At 39.2% G+C, this 23,996-nt stretch overlaps 1 protein-coding gene across 2 annotated transcripts in view; it reads left to right on the top strand.

Moving 5' to 3' along the window:
* Positions 1-4,495: 4,495 nt before the first annotated feature.
* LOC141795405 (protein kinase C epsilon type-like) overlaps positions 4,496-23,996 on the top strand; it is a 79,947-nt gene continuing 60,446 nt past the window's right edge. Inside the window, exon 1 of one of the 2 annotated variants that reach the window (XM_074676264.1) lies at positions 4,496-5,685. In XM_074676264.1, the coding sequence (XP_074532365.1) occupies positions 5,338-5,685 (348 nt within the window). In that variant the 5' untranslated portion in view covers positions 4,496-5,337. The remainder of the gene's footprint in view (positions 5,686-23,996) is intronic. The other variant, XM_074676263.1, reaches the window with a different exon arrangement.

Below are 23,996 nucleotides of genomic sequence, written 5' to 3'. Positions count from 1 at the left end.
AAACAAGTCCTGTATTTTGGCACGTTTCATGCATTGTTTATGTTAAACGACCCACTTTGGTTACTCAAGCATAACCATGGATGTTAAGTTTTGCAGGGCAGACTTACATTCATTTCGCATATTGATGTTTTTCACTCTTGCAACCAATCCCATCAATGGAGCCTATAACACAGGGGTGACCAACCAGTCCGAGACCAAGAGCCACAAAAATTACCGAGGTACAACAAAGAGCTACATCCCACACGTGGTCTGACAAACGCACTTCCTGTCACACATAAAAAAAATGACATAAAGTAAAAAATCAATACACTTCCAATTTTCAAAGCGAGATTTACTATGTTTGTAAGTATGTTTAAATTCACTTGAAGCCGTGTCAAAGACAAATTTCTGTTTTTACTGCAGAAGAGACAAAGTTCCATCTATCTATCTATCTATCTATCTATCTATCTATCTATCTATCTATCTATCTATCTATCTATCTATCTATGAGCACATGAGTGATTGAGAGAACTTAAAGAGAAGAGAAACTGAAACTTAAGTATCAGTTTCATTACCCAAGTATTGATCGATACTGATCCCAACGTTGTCATCAATATATCAATATTTAAGATTGATCAGCACACCACTACTCATAACAATATACATATAAATATTTTTCTATGAATGGATTGAAGAGCCACACTCTGAAAGGCAAAGAGCCACATGCGGCTCCCGAGCCACAGGTTGGCCACCCCTGCCATAACACCTTCCAGTCAAATAGATTATAAAAACTGTATTCATGATTTGACAACTAATGGAAAATGTGCTGTGAGACTAGTTTCATTAGGCGATGTCTCAGACACAGCTTAAGTTAAGTTTAAACACCTTTTAACTTAACTATTTTATTCGAATGGAAGGCACTCTGAGAAAAATCCTGAAAACTCTAATAACTTGGATGTAGGTGGTGTTGTTTGAGAGTATTCTGGTCAGGAATATGAAAATTATACCCTCTCTTTAATGTAAAAGATTCAAAGCCGGTAGTTCAAGAGTTGAGTTAAAGTGAAGATGTGTTCTTATATGTAATCAAACTTTTGGATGGCAGCATGGAAATAAAGTTCCTTCAGTGAGCAGAAGTTATTAGAATGTAAAACTAGTCATTAATCAAATCACAAATTTTGACTTGTTTCCTAAAAAGTAAAAGAAAAAAAAAAAGATGTTTCCTTTTTTCTGCACTCACTGTAAATGAAAGATCTTCCTTTCAAGCTTCACAAGAGTTACTTTTGCTGCAGTTAAGCAGATGTTACAGTCCTGGACTGAAAAAAGTTACAGGTGAAATGGTAACTAAATCCTGATCCTGCCCTCTGTTGCCAAGCCGTGTTTGTTTGATGCAAACCAGAATGAGAAAAGAGGAGGCACAGCATGGCAAGTGTCCAGGGGATTTTCTCAGCCTGAGATTGATTCCTATCTTCAGGGATCAAACACACTCTGGCTGATTTGCATGAGACAGAAGGAAAAATGTAGATAAGATAAAAAAAAAAGGTTGCTTTCAGATTAATCAGAGATAGAGGAATAGTTTTACTTGTATTACTTAAGATTTCTATACTCTGGTATTCACAGTTACCCTACACTGCATGATTTCCCACAGGTCAGGAAAAACTCTGGGGAGATGTTACAGAGAAGACGTGTATGTCATTCTGAAATTAGCTTGGTCAATTAATTTGAACCAACAATGGTTCAAACCTGATAGTTGGAACATTTACATGTGAAATAGCAAAGATGTGAAATAAAGTGTCTGAATTTTGATGGTTTTAACTCAGATACTTAACTCTCCAGTGCTTTTTACTGTTGTTATTGTAGTTTTGAAACAACTGATTTCAGCAAGGAAATTCGGGGCACAAAACCCTACACTAATAGGCAACAAACACTTTAACATTTAGTCCAAGAATGCTGGAAAGACTCTCCTTTTATATAGGCGATAACAAGAGCCATGGACCTGGCAGTATCTGTTGTTGTCATCTCATGTTCTCAGATCATGTGCCAGGGAACTAAGTCTTGTATTTCATTATATTTTCATTATGTCCTAACAGATACAACATAAACTCAAAAAGATGCTGCATTTGTCCCAGTCCCTACATCAAGTTGTTTCAAAACCTTAAATGATTTTAGGCTAGTTCTGGCCTCAGTTTCAATGAACAATTTGACAAACTGGTTCAGTCTGAGATTCTTACACAAATTGGATCTAATGCAGTTTGCATGCAGGCCTCTCAGAGGGAGGATGCTACTGTTACTCTACTTATGCTTTTATGCATCTAGGATGTCTGTATTACAACGGGACTCATGCCAGACAATTATTTGTGGACTTTTCCTCTGCTTTTAATACAATCCAACCCCACATTTTAGCGAGATAGCTTCTAGATCAGTTCAGTTTACGTAACAATGTGGTGGCTGGATCTTTGACTTTTTCACTAAAGGACACAAAGAGAGAGTTAATGGCAATCTACTATATCTGGTTGCATGTGCTCTTCTACAGAGATGCATGCTTTCATCCTTACTGTACCTTCCTGACTGTTTATCCTTTATACAAATATGTGTACGTGCAGATGTAACAGGACAAGAATAAAATACACAGACGATCCTGTGATTGTGAGTCTGCTTCAAGATGATAACACCAGCCATGGCCCAATCAATGACCAGTTTGTAGACTGGTGTTGTATGTTTCAGCTCATTGATTTCGAGGCCAATCGATTTGCTTTCACTGAAGTCTGACCTGGTAACCTCTTGGTGAATCATGACTGTTCTCAGTCCAAACCAAAGAAAATTTCAAGTTGTCTTCTGCTACTTAGGCTATGAAATTTAACAACAGTTAGCTGATATGACATCTTCCATTACTAAAATTTTAAATCAGGCCCTGGAGGAGGTTTAGGGGTGAAATGACAATCACCAGCAGGGGGCAGCAATGCTAAAAGTTTGTGTGTACTGAAGTGACATGAAGTGGTGTGGAAGCATTTTAGCTGTTAAACAAAATGTTTAAGCTTTTACAATAACTTATTTTGCACAGTATTTCAAACTTAATCAAAGCTACCTATACACCCCCAATGTTTCTTCCTATTTGACAAGTAAAACTAACTTTTTTCCTGAGCTTCTGATTGCAAGTTTATGTTTTTTGAATATTTAAACCATTTTTTCTACATTTTGCTAACCATGCTCATTGTGTTTATAATTTACTGGTTAATATATATTACATTAACTAGCTTTTCATCACGTGGAAAAAATAATATTTATGAGTTGTAAGACTAATCAAACTTTAGAGATACAAAGGGCTTCAAAGTGGCTCTCTTGTACAAAAACATGATATAAACGTGTTCAGTTTTGAAGGCCTTGATAACCTGCAGAGTGTGATGTTACCCACTGTCCATGCTATGTTCTTGGGTTACCAGACAGATGATTTTCTTATGAAGGCAGATAATGAAACACTATCTAAATAAATGTGTTGTATCCACGTTAAATGTGAATTGCAGTTGGCCTTGTGCTGAATTTGTTAAGTACAGTATGTTCCAGTCTCACAAAGAGACATTCCTGTGCACATGGTGAGTTTGATCACCCAGCAGTATTTACTGCGACATTAAGCAGATGTCTGACCTCTTGTCTTATATTGTTAAACTGACTTTATATCACAGTGAGACATCTGTGCCTCTGGAGGAATGTACAGTCTCATTTATACAGCCCATGAATCTCTGTTATAAAGAATCTCTGTGTGCAGAAAAATGCAGAAAATCAGATTTCTTCAGTGTCAGTCATGTGACTTTCTCTGTCTGGCTTAGAGCATGCACTCTTTCAGTGTAGGCTAGTTGTGGACTGATTTTACAGTGGTGTAGCTTCAAGTGGGTTAACAAGCAGTAATATAAAGCATTTGTTACAGAGACATGAGATTGTTTTCTCCAATAGTCATAACTGTTGACTTCCCCTTTCAGACCGGAGGTAAGCAAAAGTACAGAAAAATAGCATTTTACTGAACCTTGAAGCTAATGAAATGAGTAGAAGGAACACTTTTGTGGAAGCCAACCAATATTCCTCCTTCAAGATGCACAGTGGAAAGTTTACAATAATATGCTTTGCACAGCTTCTGCCAATTAAAATACAGAACCTTAATACCTACATAGGCCTACACATAGGAGACCTGGATGACAAAAGTTAGTAACAAGACTAATCTCTGAAAATAGTGGTTTTATATACAAACTAGAAAAAGTACATTTTAAGATATATTTTAAGCATTGTGCGTGTACAGTTTTCCTGACAGTGTGCATCAAACATAATATGGCTTGCAGCCCTCTCTTTCTATTAGAATTATTAGGACTTAATGAGTTTGCTTTCAAAACATCAGTATTGCAGTCCACACCTGTTTCCCTGCAACTTCAACAGTGAGGTTAAGAATAGACTTAGCGGCTTAAGGGCACTAATGTAAAACAAAAAGCGTTTCACTTCTCTAAAACCATCTTCACCCACTCCTCTCCGCTATTCCTCTCAGCTGTTCCAAAACACCCCTCCTAGTCTGGGCTGCGTCTGTCACACCAAGCCCCGAAAAATCTGACGTGTTTTTCGCATTTCCTGCGCCAGAGAGAGGGAGAGAAAGACAGACAGACAGAGAGCGCGGAGTCGGGGGGAGGCAACCAGAGGTATGTCCTCGGGTTATTCCAACAGAAGTGGCTGAAACCAGGCCAGGCACCGAGCAGCAGGAACCACTGTGTACCTCCACACCTACTGTGTGCATCTGCCCCTCCCCTCCTCCCCTTGCTGCGGTTGTTTCCAGCCGCTGTCTGGTCGCAGCAGTCCGGCTGGAACATCCCCGATGTGCCGCGGCGGGTGCCAGCAGGCGTCTGGAGCCTACCCACCCACCATACGGTGCAATGCAACACTGGCTCGTGCTTCCAGAGTGCCAGCCTACAGCTAACGGAGCTTCTTAATGCCGCGAAGGTAAAAGCCATGACATGCCGAGTCACATCTGGGGCCTCTGCTTGGAGGTTTTTTCTTAACTCTCAACCAATGGTCCATATTTCTTCCGCTCACTTCTGAAGAAAGCTTTATGACTGGCTTCTCTGCAGCTGTGGTGCATTATTCGGGGCTATTTTGTGACATATTCAAGGAATGTTGACGCCTTATACAGCAAGAAACAATTAGGAGTCATAGTTGGCGTTTTCTCCGTCAACTAACAGGATTTACAGTCTCTGCCCGGATCCACCACCGGTTGAACAGAGCACCGTTATAGGAGTTAACTCCTTTGATTTGACTGCGGAGGAAAAAGGTTTGCTCATTTTATTAACCAACAAACTTCCACGTCAAAGCTTTAGGAGTGGTGACATCATGGTGATCTTTAACGGGCAGCTGAAGATCAAAATCCGAGAGGCTCTGAACCTCAAACCGACGGCTTGGTCCCTACGTCACGCCGTCGGTCCAAAGACCCAGACGTTCCTGCTGGACACATACATCGCCCTGAACGTGGATGACTCCCGCGTGGGCCAGACATCCACCAAACAGAAGACCAACAGTCCCGCGTGGAATGATGAGTTCACTACGGAGGTCCACGACGGGCGCAGAATTGAGCTGTCCGTCTTCCACGATGCTCCCATTGGTTACGACGATTTTGTTGCCAACTGCATCATCCAGTTTGAGGACATCCTGCACAATGGGAGCAAGCACTTCGAGGACTGGGTAAGACAGGAGTGGCACCTCTGGGTGCATATGACACTCAAATCTGTCACTGCCTCTGGATTGGGGCTGCAACAAGTCTATTTGCTTATCTCTGCCTCCCAGTTCATTTATTTTGTCAAAATGTTGAAAAAAAAAACAAAAAAAAAATTCAACCAAAATGTATTAGAATTGCTTGACAATAACTTGTTTTCCAAAAAAAAAGACAAAAAATTAAATTGTGACAATAAGAACACAAGTTGTTTGATTCACAAATCAAAGCCCTTTTTGTTGTGAAAAAATAAAATAAGTCTCATAAATACTACAACAACTAGCCTACTACTTAATACCAATTAAATCTACACAATGACAACTTAGTCACAAATGTTCTAAGAAATGCTGCAGGGATATCACCACTCCAGGACCCAGAGCCTGTGACAGTCAATAATTTCACCTTATAAACCGAAACCCTCAATGTTTGACATTTTAGCCCAGGAAAGTATATAGTTGACACCTAAAGTGATAGCTTACTTACAACAATTGAGCAAATGTTAACAGTAAAAAATGCCCTTGAAACAAGTGGTCTGAACAAAAAGTAAGCTGCATAAAATCCAGGTGTTCTCATCCAGGACACTTTCCTAATGAAAAAAAAAAAATAACAACAAATGATCCAAGTTTCAGAAATGGTCAAAACAAGTAACTGTGTTGAGCTCTAACCTGATATATTTCACTGAGGTGGCATTAATAGCAAGGGTCTACCTCATGACTCCAAATCAGAGTCCCCTTTTGATGTCCAAAAAGATAACGATACCCTTGAAGCAGCATGAGCTTGTTTCTAGCATTTTAAGAACTATGAGCAATGATGGGAAAACAACACTGACACATTATTTTGTCATGTGTTTCTGGCAAATTCATCATGTACTGGATGTAATTCTCTAAATCTTAAATGAAAGCCAAATTGAGCAGTTGGTTAGATGTTAGTTCAGTTGCAGGCAGTAAAACCGAATCATGTTCCACACAAAAGCCCATGCCAATTTGTTGGGACCTGTGTCAAGGAAAACTTTGTGTTTTTAGTCTAGTTTAACTGTTAAATCCTGTCTTTTCCATTTACAGCAGTGCATTGTTGTCCTGCAGTACACTGTGGCAGATCCACCAGTTGCTGCACACACTATCACATGGACAATGACTGTATAGATCCTGTTACCTTTGTTCTGCTCTTGTTAAATGAAGCATTGACCCACAGCAGAGCTGCAGAGGAGCAGAGAGGGGGGTGGTTTGGCCACATGCATGACAAACACAAACACAAACACATACATAGGCAGCATGTGGATGCTGTTTATTGTTGTCTACAGCCACAGAAGCAGATTGATGCTGGTGTGTATTATTGATGAGGCTGTCAGGAGATAGAGAGAAGGAGAGAGGGAAGAAGATGAAAGAGAGGGCGGGGATGAAACAGGCAGAAGACAAACACAAAGTACAGCACTGAGTGTTTTCCTCATGGTGGATATCATACAAAGTGGCACACTGGGAGATTTGCTAGTCAAGGCCAGATGAGCTGTATCCTGTTTCATGTTTGAACTATATAGAGCTATTGATGTAGACAGGATCTTTTACAAGGCTGAAGGCAACTAAGTCGTCACTCATCTTGTTGTGGGTTTGATAATCATCACTGCTAGTTTAGTCAGTAAACTGTCAAGTGCATAACATGCCAAAATGTGACAAAACCACTCTGCTAAAACTGAAAACTAAGCGATAGTTTATGTCTGATAAAAGGCAAAAACTAGAACAGCACTCAGAGAGCGCAGACTTCCACCAAGCATATTGTGACTGTCACTCCTACTTTAATGTTATAATCCCTTCAGCAGACTGTCTACAATGATGACCCAGTACATATTTCATATTCCAGATCTTAGTATCCAGAATTATGCCAGGATGCGGATTGTAGTTTTACATGTCAGAAATTGTTGTGACCTTGTCTCCTATTCTTTTGCAAAGCAATCCGACCATTTTTCATCAAGTTCTATACACATATGGTTAAATCAGCCCTATCTCACAATGATTAAGAACACTTTAAAAAAGTCCTGGATCCAGATGGTGATGCGGATCACCTCAAAAATTTAAGCACTTCTTCCTTATCCCATTTTGAACATTTCCTGAAAATTTCATCCAGATCCGTTTGCTACTTTTTGAGTTACGTTGCTCACAGACAGACAGTCAAACGCTCCCAAAAACACATCCTTCTTGGCAGACGTAATTACGACTGAATTGCTTGTAAAAAGTGAAAAAAATCTGCCACTGGGGTTCAATATTGCTTTTCAAGTTTTTTGAACTACAAATAGTGTCCTAAGAGAAGAAACTTCACTATATTTTCTTACCTCATTGGCAGATTAGTAGAACAATGGAAGCAGAGAGTGGAAATGACATGCAACATATGGGTGGATGAAGTCAAATCCAGGCCAAATGCATGAAATACTGAGCCTCAGTGCTTTAACCAATGTTGTACTAGCCGTAAGTTACTACTGACCTCAATGTAACTGACACAGGCAATGTGAATTAGGTATCTCACCAGCAATCAGTTTTCTTTTAATATCTCCAGTTGTACACAAAGGCTGCTGGGTGCACTCAGGTGCTCACACTGCCCCTTTTACCTGTTGCGTTCACCACTGTGTACGCATTCTAGTTAGCTTAAAAAACTTCCACCTCCTGGCGGCACAAAGCTAATGTTCCAGCTCCAGTGTAAACACAAACATTCTTTCAGTGCCCAGAGCCTTTAGTCCCAACATTAACACAGCTAACTAGCTAACAGCAGCAAACAATCTACTGTGAAGCTCTGTAAATCACAGTGAGTTCAGGCAGAGCAGTGGGAAGACATAAACCAGAATGTCATCCTTGAAGTATGATCAGGTTTTATCTCCATCCATCATTGCAGTTAAGAGTGAGGTCGAAGCTCCAGATACACCATAGTGAAGTTCATGACTTTTCATCTGCTAGGCTCAAGAGCAATCACAGGCCATGACATTGTGTGTGTGTGTGTGTGTGTGTGTGTGTGTGTGTGTGTGTGTGTGTGTGTGTGTGTGTGTGTGTGTGTGTGTGTGTGTGTGTGTGTTTGTGTGTGTGTGTGTGTGTGTTAACTTTGAGGACAGTACATGACATGCAGCTTCTTCTACAGTCATACTTCATAATTCCATCAGAATAGTAATTGTCAGCAAATATTTGGCTGTGTGACAAACCAATGTGGTCAATGACAAAAAAAGCAAATTATCCTCAAATTGTAAAAAAGCTTTATTTACATCTATTCACGTTTAACTTAGTGAACTTATGTCAAAACTGAACTGTCTAAACCGCTCTGATTTAACTGAAGGAAATACATACATGAACTGTCAATGCAGGGTTTGCACCATGTGTTTAAAGTAGCACGTTTTGAGGCACACCCATTAGGCTCTGAGTGAAACATGTCTTGACTTATGCTACATCATGCATTATGTCAGCTCAGACAAAGAAAAACTTGACATCACCGTTAGGGAAGTAAACAGCTCGTGTAATTCCCTGTGAGTAATGCTAATGTAACCTACGGAGCCGTCTCTGTGGAGCCATTGCAGAGGTCCTTTCAGTTGATGCTAATTGTTGTTCTCGAATTACTCAAACCCTTCTTGTCTCAAACAGCCATAGAATAAAGATATTTTTTCATAAAACAAACATACAGCAACATTAATATGGACTTATTTGGACAAAGCATTTGGTTGTTTTGGGTCAAACACCGCCAATCACTGTTACTGATGCTTTCCTGATCATTTATGCAATTTACAATCCACTATGACATCTCCTTTCTGCTCCTGACTGTCTCTTGCATGATCAGCTTTCTATTTATTTGCCCTCATTTATGAATAGCATTACAAAATCATCCATTTGTCATCCTCTTATTGGTGCCTTGAACGATGTACAAGTAGTCCCCCCAGCCAGGCCAAAAAAAAAAGTCATTAAACACTACAGGTTGCCAACCCCCTGTGGGTGCTTCCATCAAATATTTCCTTGATGTTTGATCCAGCACATCAAGTCCCATCTTGGTTCTGATGCAGTATGTGATTGTTCCTTGTTCCTCCTTTAGGCCACTTGTTATGGCAACAGATGTCTGGATACTGCTGAAAATGCTGTTTTTTCCGTGCTGTTCATTGATAGATAGGTGAACTGCTGCTTTTATAACCTGGTTAATGGCGGGTAGCTTCTTGGATACTTCAAGGAAAGTTGTTAGTTTTTATGTTCTTCTCTTCCCTCAGGCAAGGCCCTACCATTTTTACCACCATACTATCACCCGGAAGCCAATTTCTCTGGCTCAATTGCTATGTAGAAGATGGAGTTGACCCTTACTGTTGTTGAAAAGAGCTTTTCACCAACAGTTTTGTTGTTCCCAAGCTTGTAGCACTAAATGCCATCTTGCGTCACTACATGGCCAATCTTGCAGGTGCCAGCTCCTGGTCTCCTTTCAGCTAAAATGTAGGAAAGGCATGATATCCTGTAATCTATTTCCAGATATCGTCTCCTTGGAAAAAAATGTACAGCTCAATTGTCAGCTGACTAAATGCTTGCTAAGCCTATAGTCTTTCCACTTTGTTTTGTAAACAAGAGTGGAAAAGTCCTTCAGCTCATCTGTTTTCTTATCCCAGCTGTCACCCATAACTGTGCAGGCTTGGCAAAGGTGCAGATCCTGGTATGTTTCAACAGGCCATCATCAACCAGGAGCAATGAGGGCATCATCAGTAGCAGATTCTGTTGCAACATTTTGACTATCTTTGCAAACTTTCTAATATAGTTGGACATCTAGAGGCAGGCTTGGCGCTCTTGTCTGTATAGCTGGTGAGAACTTATAATGTTTCATGTTTTACTTTGTAGAAGCATTTAACACCACCTTTTCTCAGCATACCTCCTAGCATTAGCACATATATGTAAAATTGAAAGTGTAATTGTCACAGCCAGATAAACACTCCAAGTGATATCACTGTCCAAACTTCTCTGCCCTCAGCCTCATAAGGGCTCCACCTTCACGTTGGATTGTAAGCAATGTGTTCATTTAGAATTTGGACCAAAAGCCACATTATATTCAGTATAGGTGACCTAGGTAGAGTTTGTTTATGTGGTCTTTTTCCTGTAAATTGCTCAAAGTGTTGCTCTTCTTTCCATGATAACAAAACAAGTCTTCCAGGAACACAAGCCTTCCCACAGGGACAGAGGTTAGTCAGCACAGAGTCACTGTATCATGTTTCATTATCATGTAGAAACAAAACCTCACACTCTGCACAAGGTATGAGTGTTTTCTACTTGGAAATAAGGTGTGCTCAGAAAGGCTGTCTGAACAATAGATAATTAAAAAGATATGAATGACCCAATTCAAGTTGTTCTATTATGAATCCAAGGTATTTAGTGCATATCATCTAAAGAGTATTTCATAGTGTGTTATACAAAGGTTACAAAGGTACTGTTTTTTTTTTTTTTTTAATTTCTTAAAGTTTAACTCATTCTTAGCTTTTTTTGTTTCATTTTAAACAGGATTAAGTTCTTTATTGTAAGGCTACAAGCTCTGACTTTCTCAATGACTCCCCTGCATTACAAACAGTTCAGGCTGTAATTATGTGATGTCAACAATGAAAGTGAAACATGATGACATGAGAGACAAACCTTGTCTCTCTTTTTCAAGAACAAGTAAAAAATGATATCTCATATCACCATTGGAGTTTTTTGGGATAAATCCAAAAATTCAGAATTATACTGTATAGTTCTACTGTATATAGTAAGATACTTTATTATTTTACTTCATATCTTAAGTTATTACATTCACAACTGTCTTTCCCTGTCCTTCTACAGAACCGGTTTACTTCGGGTAAATAAGCTAGGCTGAATTCTTAGACTGCATACAGTGCTGTTATTGTCCATGTTAAATTGACTACCACCAGAGCATTTTGAGTTACTGCATTTTTTCATCCTTATCTAAGTTGATGTCTTTCTTCATACAGCTGCCGTTACAGCACATGCACTGATCTGAAAAAAGGAATCAAATGGTTTCACTTGGAAAGTCTCTAAAGCAGATATTTCAGCTGACTGCAGCGTGTGAACAAAAACCTCACACCCATGTTGTGACAAGTCTCTGGTAGTTTAAACACGACTAACTTCAGACTTAAGATAATAATGTCACCATTCTGCTGCAAGCCTGTACATGGCCTGTCGTCAGTCAGCTTGTGCAGCAAATTATACTCGCCAAGCCAGTCTACCAAAGTTGATCAACCAAAGACCTTACTTGCTTACACACTCACTCACACACACACATGTAAATCTACTTGTCTGAAAGTTAAAGAGGGGTTTTGTGTTTTTCTTTTTAAGGGGATAATGTCCCTTCAGTTCCCCTAGTAGTAACTTTACATGACTGATTGAGCGCTAAAAAAAACATATTCACACTGGTGTTTTAGAAAACCCTAATTTCAACCACTGTCCATTTTTGCTGCTGTCTTTTTAAGGCGCCATGCTCGACAAGCCCCCGACCCTCTGAGTAGCTACTCAGCTAGAGGCCTGACGAGGCAGAGCTATGGGCAGTTCCTCTAACGTGTCAAGAACCAGTCTGAAGATCCTTATGCAATAACCTCATCATTTCAGAAAATCTTGTGCTTTATACTTAAAAAAAAAACAGACTTTTTTGAGCTGTTTATAGACAGCTTCAGATAACTCTTTAACATGTTAATATTTAGCTGTACAAGTTTAGTATAAACATCCAACATTGTGGCTTCATATCCATGCTAGAAATATGGGAAACTTTAATGCTCCCCTCTTTAAATTCATTCATGCAATGTGAAACATGGTTGCAGCAATATGAAAACAGTTGTGTAAAAGATGATGCAACAGTCCTCAGAAGTTCAGAATTCAAAGTGAACCTTTCATGAAATGACATTACTTGGCTTTGATCATTTTCTTTCCTCATTTCCATCTGCCACTGAACTAAAAGATAAGCATTCAACACAGACAAATGCTTTGCAGATTTTCTTCTCCAGGGGATCAGTTCTCGCACTTCACAGAATCTTCATTCACAGTGTTTTAATTAGCACTGAGAGATGCTAACTATACCATGGCAACAGTGCTTTTTTAACCCCTCTTTAAATATACACCCTGACATACTTTGTCCCATGATGCTTTTTGCAGACATAGATGAAAAAAGTTACTGACGTTGGGTCTTCTAAATTTATTGTTTAAATCATCAATGTAAGGGGTCAGCTAGACTTGACGTATTTTTATTCCAGGATTGTAGTGAGCCCACAGCTAAAATCAGCCTCGTGTGTGTTTACAAGATTTGCACCGGGTACCTAATGGGAGCCCACAGCTAAGAACAGACTCTGTTTAAGACTCAAACAGTTTAAGCACTGGTAAACCAGGACTAAATGTCAGTTGAAATAGAGCATTGAAACTGTAAATATTAACAGGATTGTTTGTGTCTGTGTATGAGAGAAACCTGAAACTGGTTTCAGGATGCAACAGTCCTAAAACATTAAAGTCTTCACTTTTGAAATCACTACACCAAATACATAAGTATCCACTTATCCCCTGTCAGATCATGCAAGTGACATTGGGAAGTGGGAGGAGAAAGATAAAGCAAATGAAAGCTGACAAAGACAGTCATCATTTGTTCTGTCTGGTGATATTTCCATCCCAGCTCCTCTCACAGTTAATCTCAGGTAGAGTTCATCAGGCTAAGTGGTCTGAACACAAGCACTCCCCATTATCACTCATCCCACATAGTATCACACAGGTGAAAAATAAACACACTCTACTCAATTGTTCTTTTTCCTTTATTTTTTTATTTTTTTTATTTTATACAGACAGGGTAACGTCTATTTTCTGTGCTCATTTCGTTAAGAATATTATGTCAAGGGTGTTATTAGGAACAGCTTTTAGTGGCTCTATCCCAACTCAATGTAACTACGCTATTTTGGGATTTAACCTGTTATCTTCTTCTAATTAACTCCCTCAGAGGAAAACTTTGTCATTAATTTTTTATCCATTTTGCGTACAATCTATGGGCTGATGGATTATTCACCTTGATCAATCATCTGGGCCAAATATCTAGCACTTTGCCAACTGTCTATATTAGTGTTTTATTGTAACGGATCCCCCAAATAATAATCTAAAAAGTGTAGACTGTGGCTCATCTGTTCGCGATCTTATCATACAAACCGAGCCAAAAAAAGCCAGTTTTAGCAATAAAAGTAAACATTTTTACAGCAAGTTAAAGAGAATAACAGTTTTGGTTGAATGCCTCAACTCTCCATTGAGCACACACTGTAACTAATTTTCACTGTTATTAGACCTACGATTTTCACCCATGTAATGGTATGGCTGACCTGACTGACAAGCGAGCTTACAGTAGCTTTTTGCAAGAGGGAAAGGCCCACCACTTTACCTCATCACAACCCAAATGGAGTTAGTTTTAGTTTATAATTTTCAATGATGCCCATTTTGACAGTTGGCTCCAAAACTTTGGAAACAGATGATGTTACAGACATTCACTTTCTAAGGCCACATCATGTGATTGTATGTAAATAGACGCCTTTTTAGTAAATAAAAAAGGCATCTATTTACATAACATGACCTAATCTATAGTGGGATTATCAGTCTACGTCATCAAACAGATGGACATGCATCTTGACCGCAGAAGCAGCGTTTAGCTCCATTCATTCAGAAGAGTTACCTTTCTTTAACACAAAATTTAACCTGTTATCAACAAAAAAAAAACTTACGGTTGTTCTGTGGTCAGTTTTTGAAAAGATACTATACAACAGAAGCAACGTCTATTAAATTTTGACCATCACAGAGCAACTGGTGTTTTGGCGTTGATAGCGACCATGCTAACTGGTGACTCAGCTGACAGTATCATTGATATAATGGCCAAGAGTCACCAGTGAACAGGGTCACATTTTACACTGAAACACCAGCGACGTCTGCAGGTGAATCATTAAATGTGCCGTCTTTATTTGATTTAGTGCAGTTCACTCGTCGTAGTTTTCTGGTTCTTTTATTATGAGCTGGGTCTCAGACTCAGCAGTCCGTGTACTAATGCAGTCATGAGCATCGAGTGATAGTTGTGTGTTTAAATTACCCCCTAAGTACACGCCGGATTTCTCTGCTCAAAATGTCTGCTCACCTATATCTGTCCACTTGCTGATCTCTTCCGTCCACTCACTGCTATTTCACAAATCTAGGAGCCGTTTACCATCTGTGATGACATTTAGTTTAAAAATCTGTTTTTTGTTGGTTAGCTGTTCTACGTTACTTGACAAACCATTTAACTCCCTAGAGCTTCTGCACCCAAGCTGCACGCACATCTGGCGTTGTTGATAAACAAATAGTCACTCTATAAGACATTATTATTAATATTATTGACATTTGTTTTTGGTGTTGGTGTCCTCAGCTCTTAACTGCATTGTTTGACATTTAATGGAGGCATGACATCCAGTGCATCCCTACCTTAGCATTTTACAGCAATGGTAACTACTTTTGTTTATATATTTGAATTTTTAAATTACAGTCTCAATCTTTTGGAGGGGGGGTCCACACTACCCCATGGTGCTTTATCAATATGTTTTCTGTCTCACCTCTTTTTATCATTTTCATTGGAAAATTACTATTAAAACAGCAGATGCCTGTGTTTGCAGAGACACTGAGCGATACCAATATGGAAGTTGTTTTTGTTCCAAAACAAACTGTGCCTCAAGGTCAAAAGCTTGGCCCAGATTCATAATCATAAGTCATTCATTCAATCTGAGTCATTTGACTATCTCGTTAAAGCACTGGAAACATTTCCAAACAAACATGTTGGAATTGGATCCTTGTGATCCTTAATGTGTTATCAGTAAATTTTAAAGCAGGTAGTTTGGGTAAAAAAAAACACATTCAGCTTCTCATTTTGATGGTTTTACTTCTGTGGCAAAGGCCTTTCTTCATATAATGTGTAAATTTTATCACCAGACCAGCCCTTGTGGTAAAATCACAGCTTTATTTTTTTAATAAATAATTTTAAAGTGTGTTCTATTAACTCATTATTTGACAACCCTCCAAAAAGTCAGGTCCCAGATTGGCTGAAGGGGAGTTAGGAAATATTCATTCATTACTTAAACTCTAAATGAATTTTTAAAGTAAAATGCCAGACAGTTATTTGATCCAGCCTCCCAAACATGAGGGTTATAAGCGCTGCTTGTTGACGAGTTGTGAGTAACAGATGACTGTGTAAACCTGACATCATGTCGTTCAGGCTTCCGGATATGAGTGATGATACAGTAAACAAACACCTGATTTATCTGACCCTCAGTCCCCTCAGTAACAGTAGTCTCTGTTCAGTCTCTTGTCCTCTGTGGTTTTAACTCTGGTACTGTGGTGATGCAGCTGTGTTTAAACCAGATTACTCTGTTTGCCCTTGTGGTAACAGCATAAACAACTGGGCTACAGCTATTGAAGCCAACAGCAGAGGGAAGCTAAGGAAATGTTCAGCTTTGACCCGAAAATGAAAAATTACAAAATGCCCTTTTTTGTCATTATAAGGCTCCACCCCGCCACTTTAGCACTACTGTAACCATGTGAGGAATGTGGGGCTGCAGATTGTCTCTGCAGATTGTTATTGCACGTTTGTTCTCATGCAGGGACACTTAAGCATCAGAAATGTTGAAACATAAGAGAGGCGTCTTGCACTTTGCTACTTAAGATGGTAGCCGGTTTTACTCAGAGGAGCAGTAATCGGACATTTCCTGTTGACGCTGATTATGACTGAGTGCTTGATATGTATGAAAAATTTGAGCAGTTGTTAAAGTTTGTAATTGCATTTTGGATTCATCCTTTAAAGGGCTTGGCAAAATCCTGCTGGACTCATCTTACAAATTCCTTGTTCAAGTTATGTGTATGATTACTAACACCACAATACCAATCTTGGTGGTATTTCAGGGTCTATTATGGGCATTCTCAATAATAGTGAGTTGGATTACATAATGCCACTCTTTAAATCTGATATTCATAGCTTTTTATACATATGATGGAGGTTTTGTTTTTTGTAACAATATAAGATACTGCCTGTTTTATGGCCATATATCATATGTTTATCGATATTGATTTACTTGTTTGAGCCATTTTTTCTGCATAATGTTTACAGTATGAGTCTTTAAGTATTGTATTACTACCAAGGAGTTGATATTTTTGAAGTTGAGCAGCACAATCTTTTGTGATTGTGACTTTGCATCATTACATGCCCCAAGCTTGTCGGTTTGAGGTAAGGCAATGTGAAATACAGTAACATAACCACATTGAAAAATCCTACCTTTAAAAAAAGAACAACTGCTGTTTCTAAGTTGCTATTTGGTTTCCTACGGTGGTGCTTAAATAAAGCTGTTGTGTTCCTGCATTTGACTCATGCATTGACCAATCAATGTAAACTTCTATGTAGACCCAGTATTATACTACACATCATGGGGATCCAGTAGTTCTGAGTGAGCACCTATTTGGAGGTAGGGGCTAAAAAAATGGTCTCTTTATGTGCACTTGTTTCAAGTTTTTGGTTTTAGACCATGAGGAAAAGGGGCTTTTTCTATATTCTTAAAACTAAAATTTAAAAATGCACAATGCCCCACATGCTGTGGGATAAAACTGGGAAGACCATTTTCCCAGGTTAAAGCTAGAGTGTGGCCCCCATGAAACCATTGCTCTTAATAACAGAACTCACAGAAAACACTGCTACGAGCAACGCTCGTAAATTTCCACCTCAACCAGCCACAAAAACAAAGCAGTTTTATTTTACTGCATCAGTAATAATGTTACAACACTAAAACACATCTGAGTGCAGTCTTTTTTTTTTGGTTTCCTGACTCTGTAAACTCTCATACAGACAGGAGAGAGGAAGAGCTTGGGCCTGAGCTCCTCTTGACCCTGTTTCCCTGCGGGCTGAAGTAGAGGGGTGTCCTCTCTGTGGACTGAAGGAAACTGGAGGCTGGGCTGTGTGTCTGTGAGTCTAATATTAGCCACAGTGTGTTTGAGTCACACAGTGGCCCCTACTTCCTGTTTTCACTGTCCGAGTTTACTTCCCAGAGAAAGAGGGGAAGAGGGAGAGAGATGGCTCCCCAGGTGCTCCACCTCAGCTCCTGTTATCATTTCTTCATCAGTGACCCTGTTCCCATACAGTCTGTCACTCACTGCAAACAGAATAATTTTTTTACAATACTGTAAGCTTTTTTGCTCTGAATCACCTCTCTTTTTATACTACACTGAAAACTGATCCATATACAAAAACAGCAGTCAGGATCTCACACTGCAGATAGCACCTAGTGTAGAGCAGCTTCACTCAAGCTCAATTATTTTAAGTTCAGAGCATTAGCCATCAATGATGCATCTGTATTTTTTTCATGCACCAACTGTCGGAAGCCAAAGCATGATTTTTATTTCCTCCACACAGTGGCTAAATTCCTCAGAGTCCTTTAAAATAGTGATTTTCCTTCTAATCAAACAGCTTTAGGATATTAAATCAAGAAGCTGGGTAGCAATGAGTATTTGTACCATCACTGACACACATGATTCTGGACTGATCCTGGCAGTTGCTAATGGTTTTATCACACGCATGCATATGTGACTACTATGTAAAGCAAGGGGTTTTTACAGCAACAGAGGGCTGAATCAATGAGCAGTGGCGTGTGCTTGCCCTTGTCATTCAAATTATACAGTGCTTGGATGAGGTGGAGCGGTGTCACTGTGATCATAAACAAAAATTAGCAGCTAGCTCCCTTAGCTTACCTTTAAGTGAAACTTTTCCAAACATGCAAGATGAAGGTTAGCTCATTATCTCAGTGTTACACTGGCTGCAGTACCTTCAGCCACAGAAATTGATCATTTGAAATGCGGAGGTCATGACTATGTCTGTGACATAAATCAGCGCTGAGCTCCACAGGACAGAATGAAACTGAGTCAGAAGAAGTCTCCATTTCCTCACAAACAGGATGAGCAGGGAGAAAACACCCTGTCATTCTGTACGCTCACACACACACCTACACACGTTTAAATTTCTTACGCAGTAGAGAACCAAAACAGCACACTCTACAAATAAACACTGTTTTGAGACAGTTGATGATGGGGTAATATCATAACCTGATGTTAGGATGACATCATAAACTGCCAATAAAGGCATGTCTGTCTGAGTACAGAACAAGTGACCTGGGGTCAAAACCTGACATTGAGTTTGCCTCAGAACTTGACATCTGGGTTGACATCATAACTTTGCTACACTTTCCTCCACTGTTGCCCTGTTTGTTGTCTAAAAGTTTTGACGCCTCTTTTTAAGTAAGTTTTGCTCTGAGTGGCGCCCTTCACTGGATGGATAATGTGAGGTAACAGATACAGCGAGACTAAGTTGAAAGTAACAGTTATATCATTTGTAATTTATCAGACTGTAAATTTCTCCGTCATCAGTTTTAAGGCCTCCAAAGTAATTGTGGAGTCTGGAGACTGACTGATCTGACATTAAGTTTTGTTTTTTGGTAATTTCCTAATGCCAGCATCTTTGTTTTGGTTGTAAAGGCAATTTGGGGCTTTGTTGATGAAATGTTCAAGACTTGATATTTGGTTGCTTCATACAATCCACATTGTACTGCAGGAGTAACAGCTTGACATGTGAACTTTCTTTCCTGTGTTGTAACAGTGTTTTCAATGGCCTGCAGGAGAGATGTGTACAGTGCATCTTGTGCATTTTAAGTGAATACAGCTGAGATACAAAGTTTATGTCACATGTAATTTATTGTTTGATCAGTTACAAGCTAAATTTGCCAGATGGATGCTTGATCTTAACAGAAAGACAACTTTTTCACCTCCCCAAGCTTCTCCCCTCTGTTTTCACCCGCCCTGTAGTGTCAGAGTGTGTTGCTGTTGGTCTCTCTGAGGATACACCCAGCCCCATGACTCCAGCTTGACTAAGGCTCATGTGATACTGTAAAAGCATTGGGACAACTCTCTCTTACTCTGTGTCTCTGTGGAATGATTATGATTAAATAAAGCTCATAAAGCTTTAGTTAACAACATGTGATATTGATAACTAAATCTCAACCTCAGTTGGAGATGTATAGAGAATGAAAATCCTCAGAGGCGTATTAACATGCCTAAAGATGCCTCCTTTCCTCAGGCACCTGATGACCCTGTTGCTATTCAGTCAGCAACACAAACAAACAGCATATTTACATAACCTTAACTCGTGGTAGGTCCTCACTGTATACGCGTTGTTTGAAAGCACCAATCGGGAAGCCTCCTTTTTCTCTGATTTTCACCTCCAACTGATAAAGAAACATGGCATTACTTTTGAGAAAAACAAGGAGTTTCTTTGTGCGGCTTATCTAAAACTATTCAACTTTATTTGTACCATTTCCAATCAGTTGACCTGTGCACCAGGATGGTTTTGCAAAATAAAGAAGAAATTCACACATCTTTTGGAGTTTGACATTTTAAATTGGCCAAATTATTGCTGACTCAATATTTGTTCATAATTTCTCTTGCAGTGCACAGATTTCAACAATGACTGGACTCTGAAGCTCATTCTTAAAGAGACAGCACTTCAGATTGGTGCCTCTGTGTGAGCTACAAAAGCAAACACCATCATTAACATAAAGACTGTTCTTCTCTATATGGCTAATTCAAATGACTGAAACTGATCTCAGATGAGAAAATAAACAACAGCCCTTTGTTTCATTTTCCAAACCAGTGGTTAAATGATAGTAATACATTTAACTGCCTAAAGAAAAGCAGGAGAGATTCCTCCTGGTTAGGAAAGACTAATGTCACATGTACAGGACAGGTTAGGAGACTGTGATCAACTGTGCCCTAACATTTCTGAAGTGAATCCACACATGTATACAGCCATCAGTCTTTTCATGATTGAAGTCAACAGAGCAATAAGCAACCAGCCAGTTTTCAATTTGAACATTTACAGACTTGTGTGATGTGGTGTGTTCAAGGCCTCTGCAGCAGGCTGTCTGAGCTCTGCAGTGAGCTCTGCAGTGAGCTGTTTATAAAGAGCAAACAGCTCCAATATAAATCTTTAAGAAGGGCTAATGGCCGACTAATACTTCAGGTATGTTTTGAGTTAGTGCTGCAGGGCGGACAGGGTGATACACTGTGGTAGCTTGTGTGTGTGTTCTACACTGGTAATATCCAGAGTTATGGGGTAAAAGTTAAAAGCAATTTATCTAAATGCTTTCATGGCATTTTATTGTCTTTACTGTGTTTGTGAATATGTGTGTGAGTTGTTGACTGTACATAGTGGAAGCAGATGAGTGTGTGGGCGGTCTCTTTCACTCTCCTCCACTCATGTAGAGTCAGAGCAATAAAAGCTGTATTATGAGAGTCTTAAAGAAGAGCATATAGAGTGCAGATGCCTCTTTTATCTGCATTTTCACAGTTTTTTTTCCTCATACAGATGCTTCAATCAACATAGAGGATTAATCAACTGTTATTTTACTTTGGGGGGTTCAAGGCTTTTCATTTGGTGGTTTGCTTTCTTTAGAGATTTTGTAGGCAAGGATATTATGTGTGAATGAAAAAACATGCATACGCAATGTAAAAACATTGGAAAGACTTTGATTTTCAGTTTACGTAAGTACAGATGGTTGTTTTGCCCCTTGAACCAGATCAGTCTTCAAAGTAGGACTGTCACACTATCAGAGTTTGATCTGATTGTTATGGTGAAGACATTCATAATAAGATATTACCACAATATGCAAACTTCATCAAAAAACCAACACTGTTAGTCAAATTAAAGAAAAACAAGACAAGGCCATAGCTTCATATTATTGCCTAAACTTAAAGAGGAGGTATTAAGCTTTCACATACTTTGAACACCGATATGAGGAAAAAAAAGGTGCTAAAGTTTCATTTGTTGTAGAAATCCCTGAATTTGTTTGTAAACTGCTCTAAACAGTCCATTCTAAAAAAAATAAAATAAAAATCCTAGACTTACTGAAATGATAAGGTCACGATATCAGGATCTCCTGGTTTATGACGTGCTGGATGTGTAGGCCTCAAACACCAAAGTCTGCCCATAGCTCTGTCCCCAGCGGGCATTCAGAGGGCTGGCCAATCAGAGGAAAGGGGGTCTATGGAGCGGGAAGCCATAAAGAGACAACAGTTAACGAAGTGTGTTTCAGACAGAGGGTGATATAGAGGTCTTTTAAAGAAAATGTGTTGCTGTTTATTTTATTTTTTATTTTTTTGGTGTAAATCATGTAAATATACTTCGAGGGCACCAGGGGACAAAACTCAATCTTCCCCTCTTTAATGAAAAATAATGGGCACATTCTGGTACAGGGGGCACTTGGTGTTCTTCACAGTAAATAAAAGGTGTGTTTGTATTAGTATTGGCTTGGTTTGAAAATATTCCATATCTGCAGAAATCCATCATACATTCCTGATTTAGAGCTTTGAATGAGTAGCCTGCTCCCTCTTCCTTCTCCACCCCCTCACATGTCATCAGCCCTGCTGTGAGTCAGTTAGAGGTTAATGCACATGTTTCTTCACCCTCTCTGCTGCCCTCTTTTCCGTTACTCCAGGCAATGATCTCTATCTGCATCTACAAAACCACAAGTAAACACCAGCTGCTGTTGCATTCTGCACAGATGCATGAACAATATGAACAACAGATAAAAGGGCAAAAACATGAGTACTTCTTGGATGGATTGACTACATTATATGATCTCATTAGATGGTTTGCAGTCAGTGCTTGGTGTTTGAACTTCATAAATGGTCCTTCTCTCTGTTTGCCAATAAGCCATTGGAATGGATTTATATTACCCCCCATCAACTATTTAAGACAGCAAACAATCTGATATAAAATTGACTCATTACATTCACACTATAATGTTTCTATTGTGTTTTAAGTTTATTATCACTAACTTTGAGTAAATGTTTAAACAAACAGGGTAAAAACCTAATTTCTCTGGTTCTAGTTCAGTATGCCTAACCACTTTCAGGGGAAAGTCAATTTTTAAACAGATCAGTTTTTACAATGTAGTTGTTCTTAAATTTCTATTCTAAGTCCCAACATCATCATCATTACTGTACAACCAGCTAAGCCTTTAGAAGACAGAATGTGCACATGTGTATGTGTGCGTGCGTGTTTGTGTGCGTGCGTTTGTGACTGTGTCACCAAAGCTGGTCTGTTCACAATGCAGCTTCATCATTTATTCAATAGGGACAAATTAGTCCAAGACACAGCTAAACAGGACAGGCATGAGTTGCTGCAGAAAGTGTGTGTGTGTGTGTGTGTGTGTGTGTGTGTGTGTGTGTGTGTGTGTGTGTGTGTGTGTGTGTGTGTGTGTATGTGTGTGTGTGTTTGTGTGTGTGTGTGTGTGTGTGTGTGTGTGTGTGTTTGTGTGTTTGTGAGCTCTCTAGTTTGTGTGAAGTAAACCTGTTTAGAAGATGCAGTGTAATAGAGTTACACATAATTACTTGAGAATTGTATATTATCCATTTATCAATCTGACTTCAATACACCAACAATAATTGCAAAAAAATCATTTCACTACCATCACTATGTTGTGCTACAGTCATCTTTCTTATGAGATACAGTTTCCCTCTGTAGTTAAGGTTGTTGAAATTGATGGATATCAGTTCCTGAGATTGCCAAATTGATTTGCAGATCTTCAGAATGAGGATATTTTGGGAAAGCAAGAAAAATGTAATTTTGTCTTACAAAGCTGTTTCAGGGTTGAGATGTGTCCCAGTTAACCTGAGAGCTCAGGGATTATACCAGTTTTTGTTCATGTTTGTCACTGCCTGGACTAGAACCACTTGAGTAATGTCTTATGCAGCTCTTGAGGAGCTGGGCTCAGCCTGGGAAAACATCCCTGATGATGTCACAGTGAAGTCATCAGACTTTATCTCATCGTTGGCTCCGAGGCAATATATACAAAAAGGAATTTTACAAGAAACTTTTATTTAACAGCTGGCACTTTTTAGACAAGGCCAGTACGAGTGGGGGGTGACTGAAGGGTTGCATCTCTTTCCCATGTTAGAGGAAAAAAACGAGTGACGTTTTGACCATTCTTTTAACCTCTCTGTGTTGTGTGTGGTTTAAATAAGTATATTTTCCATGGCCCAAGATAAGATGTGTGTACTAAGAAATCAGAATCATGATTCTACTTTTAAAGAGGGGGTGTTCCGCTTCCCCATAGTTCAAGTATGTTTATAAAGTAACGCTGTAGATGTCCAAACCAGATGTAGTTGTTTGTAATCAACCACTACATATTCATATGTTGTAGAAAATACCTGTCTGAAAGCTGCTTAAAATGGTC

Source organism: Halichoeres trimaculatus, unplaced genomic scaffold (assembly GCF_033239565.1).
Source record: "Halichoeres trimaculatus isolate MK-OKI-2021-1 unplaced genomic scaffold, fHalTri1.1 fHalTri1_scaffold_8, whole genome shotgun sequence".
In the NCBI taxonomy this organism is placed as follows: domain Eukaryota; kingdom Metazoa; phylum Chordata; class Actinopteri; order Labriformes; family Labridae; genus Halichoeres; species Halichoeres trimaculatus.
Note: the sequence above shows the minus strand (reverse complement) of the source record. Positions and strands in the feature narration are given on the sequence as shown.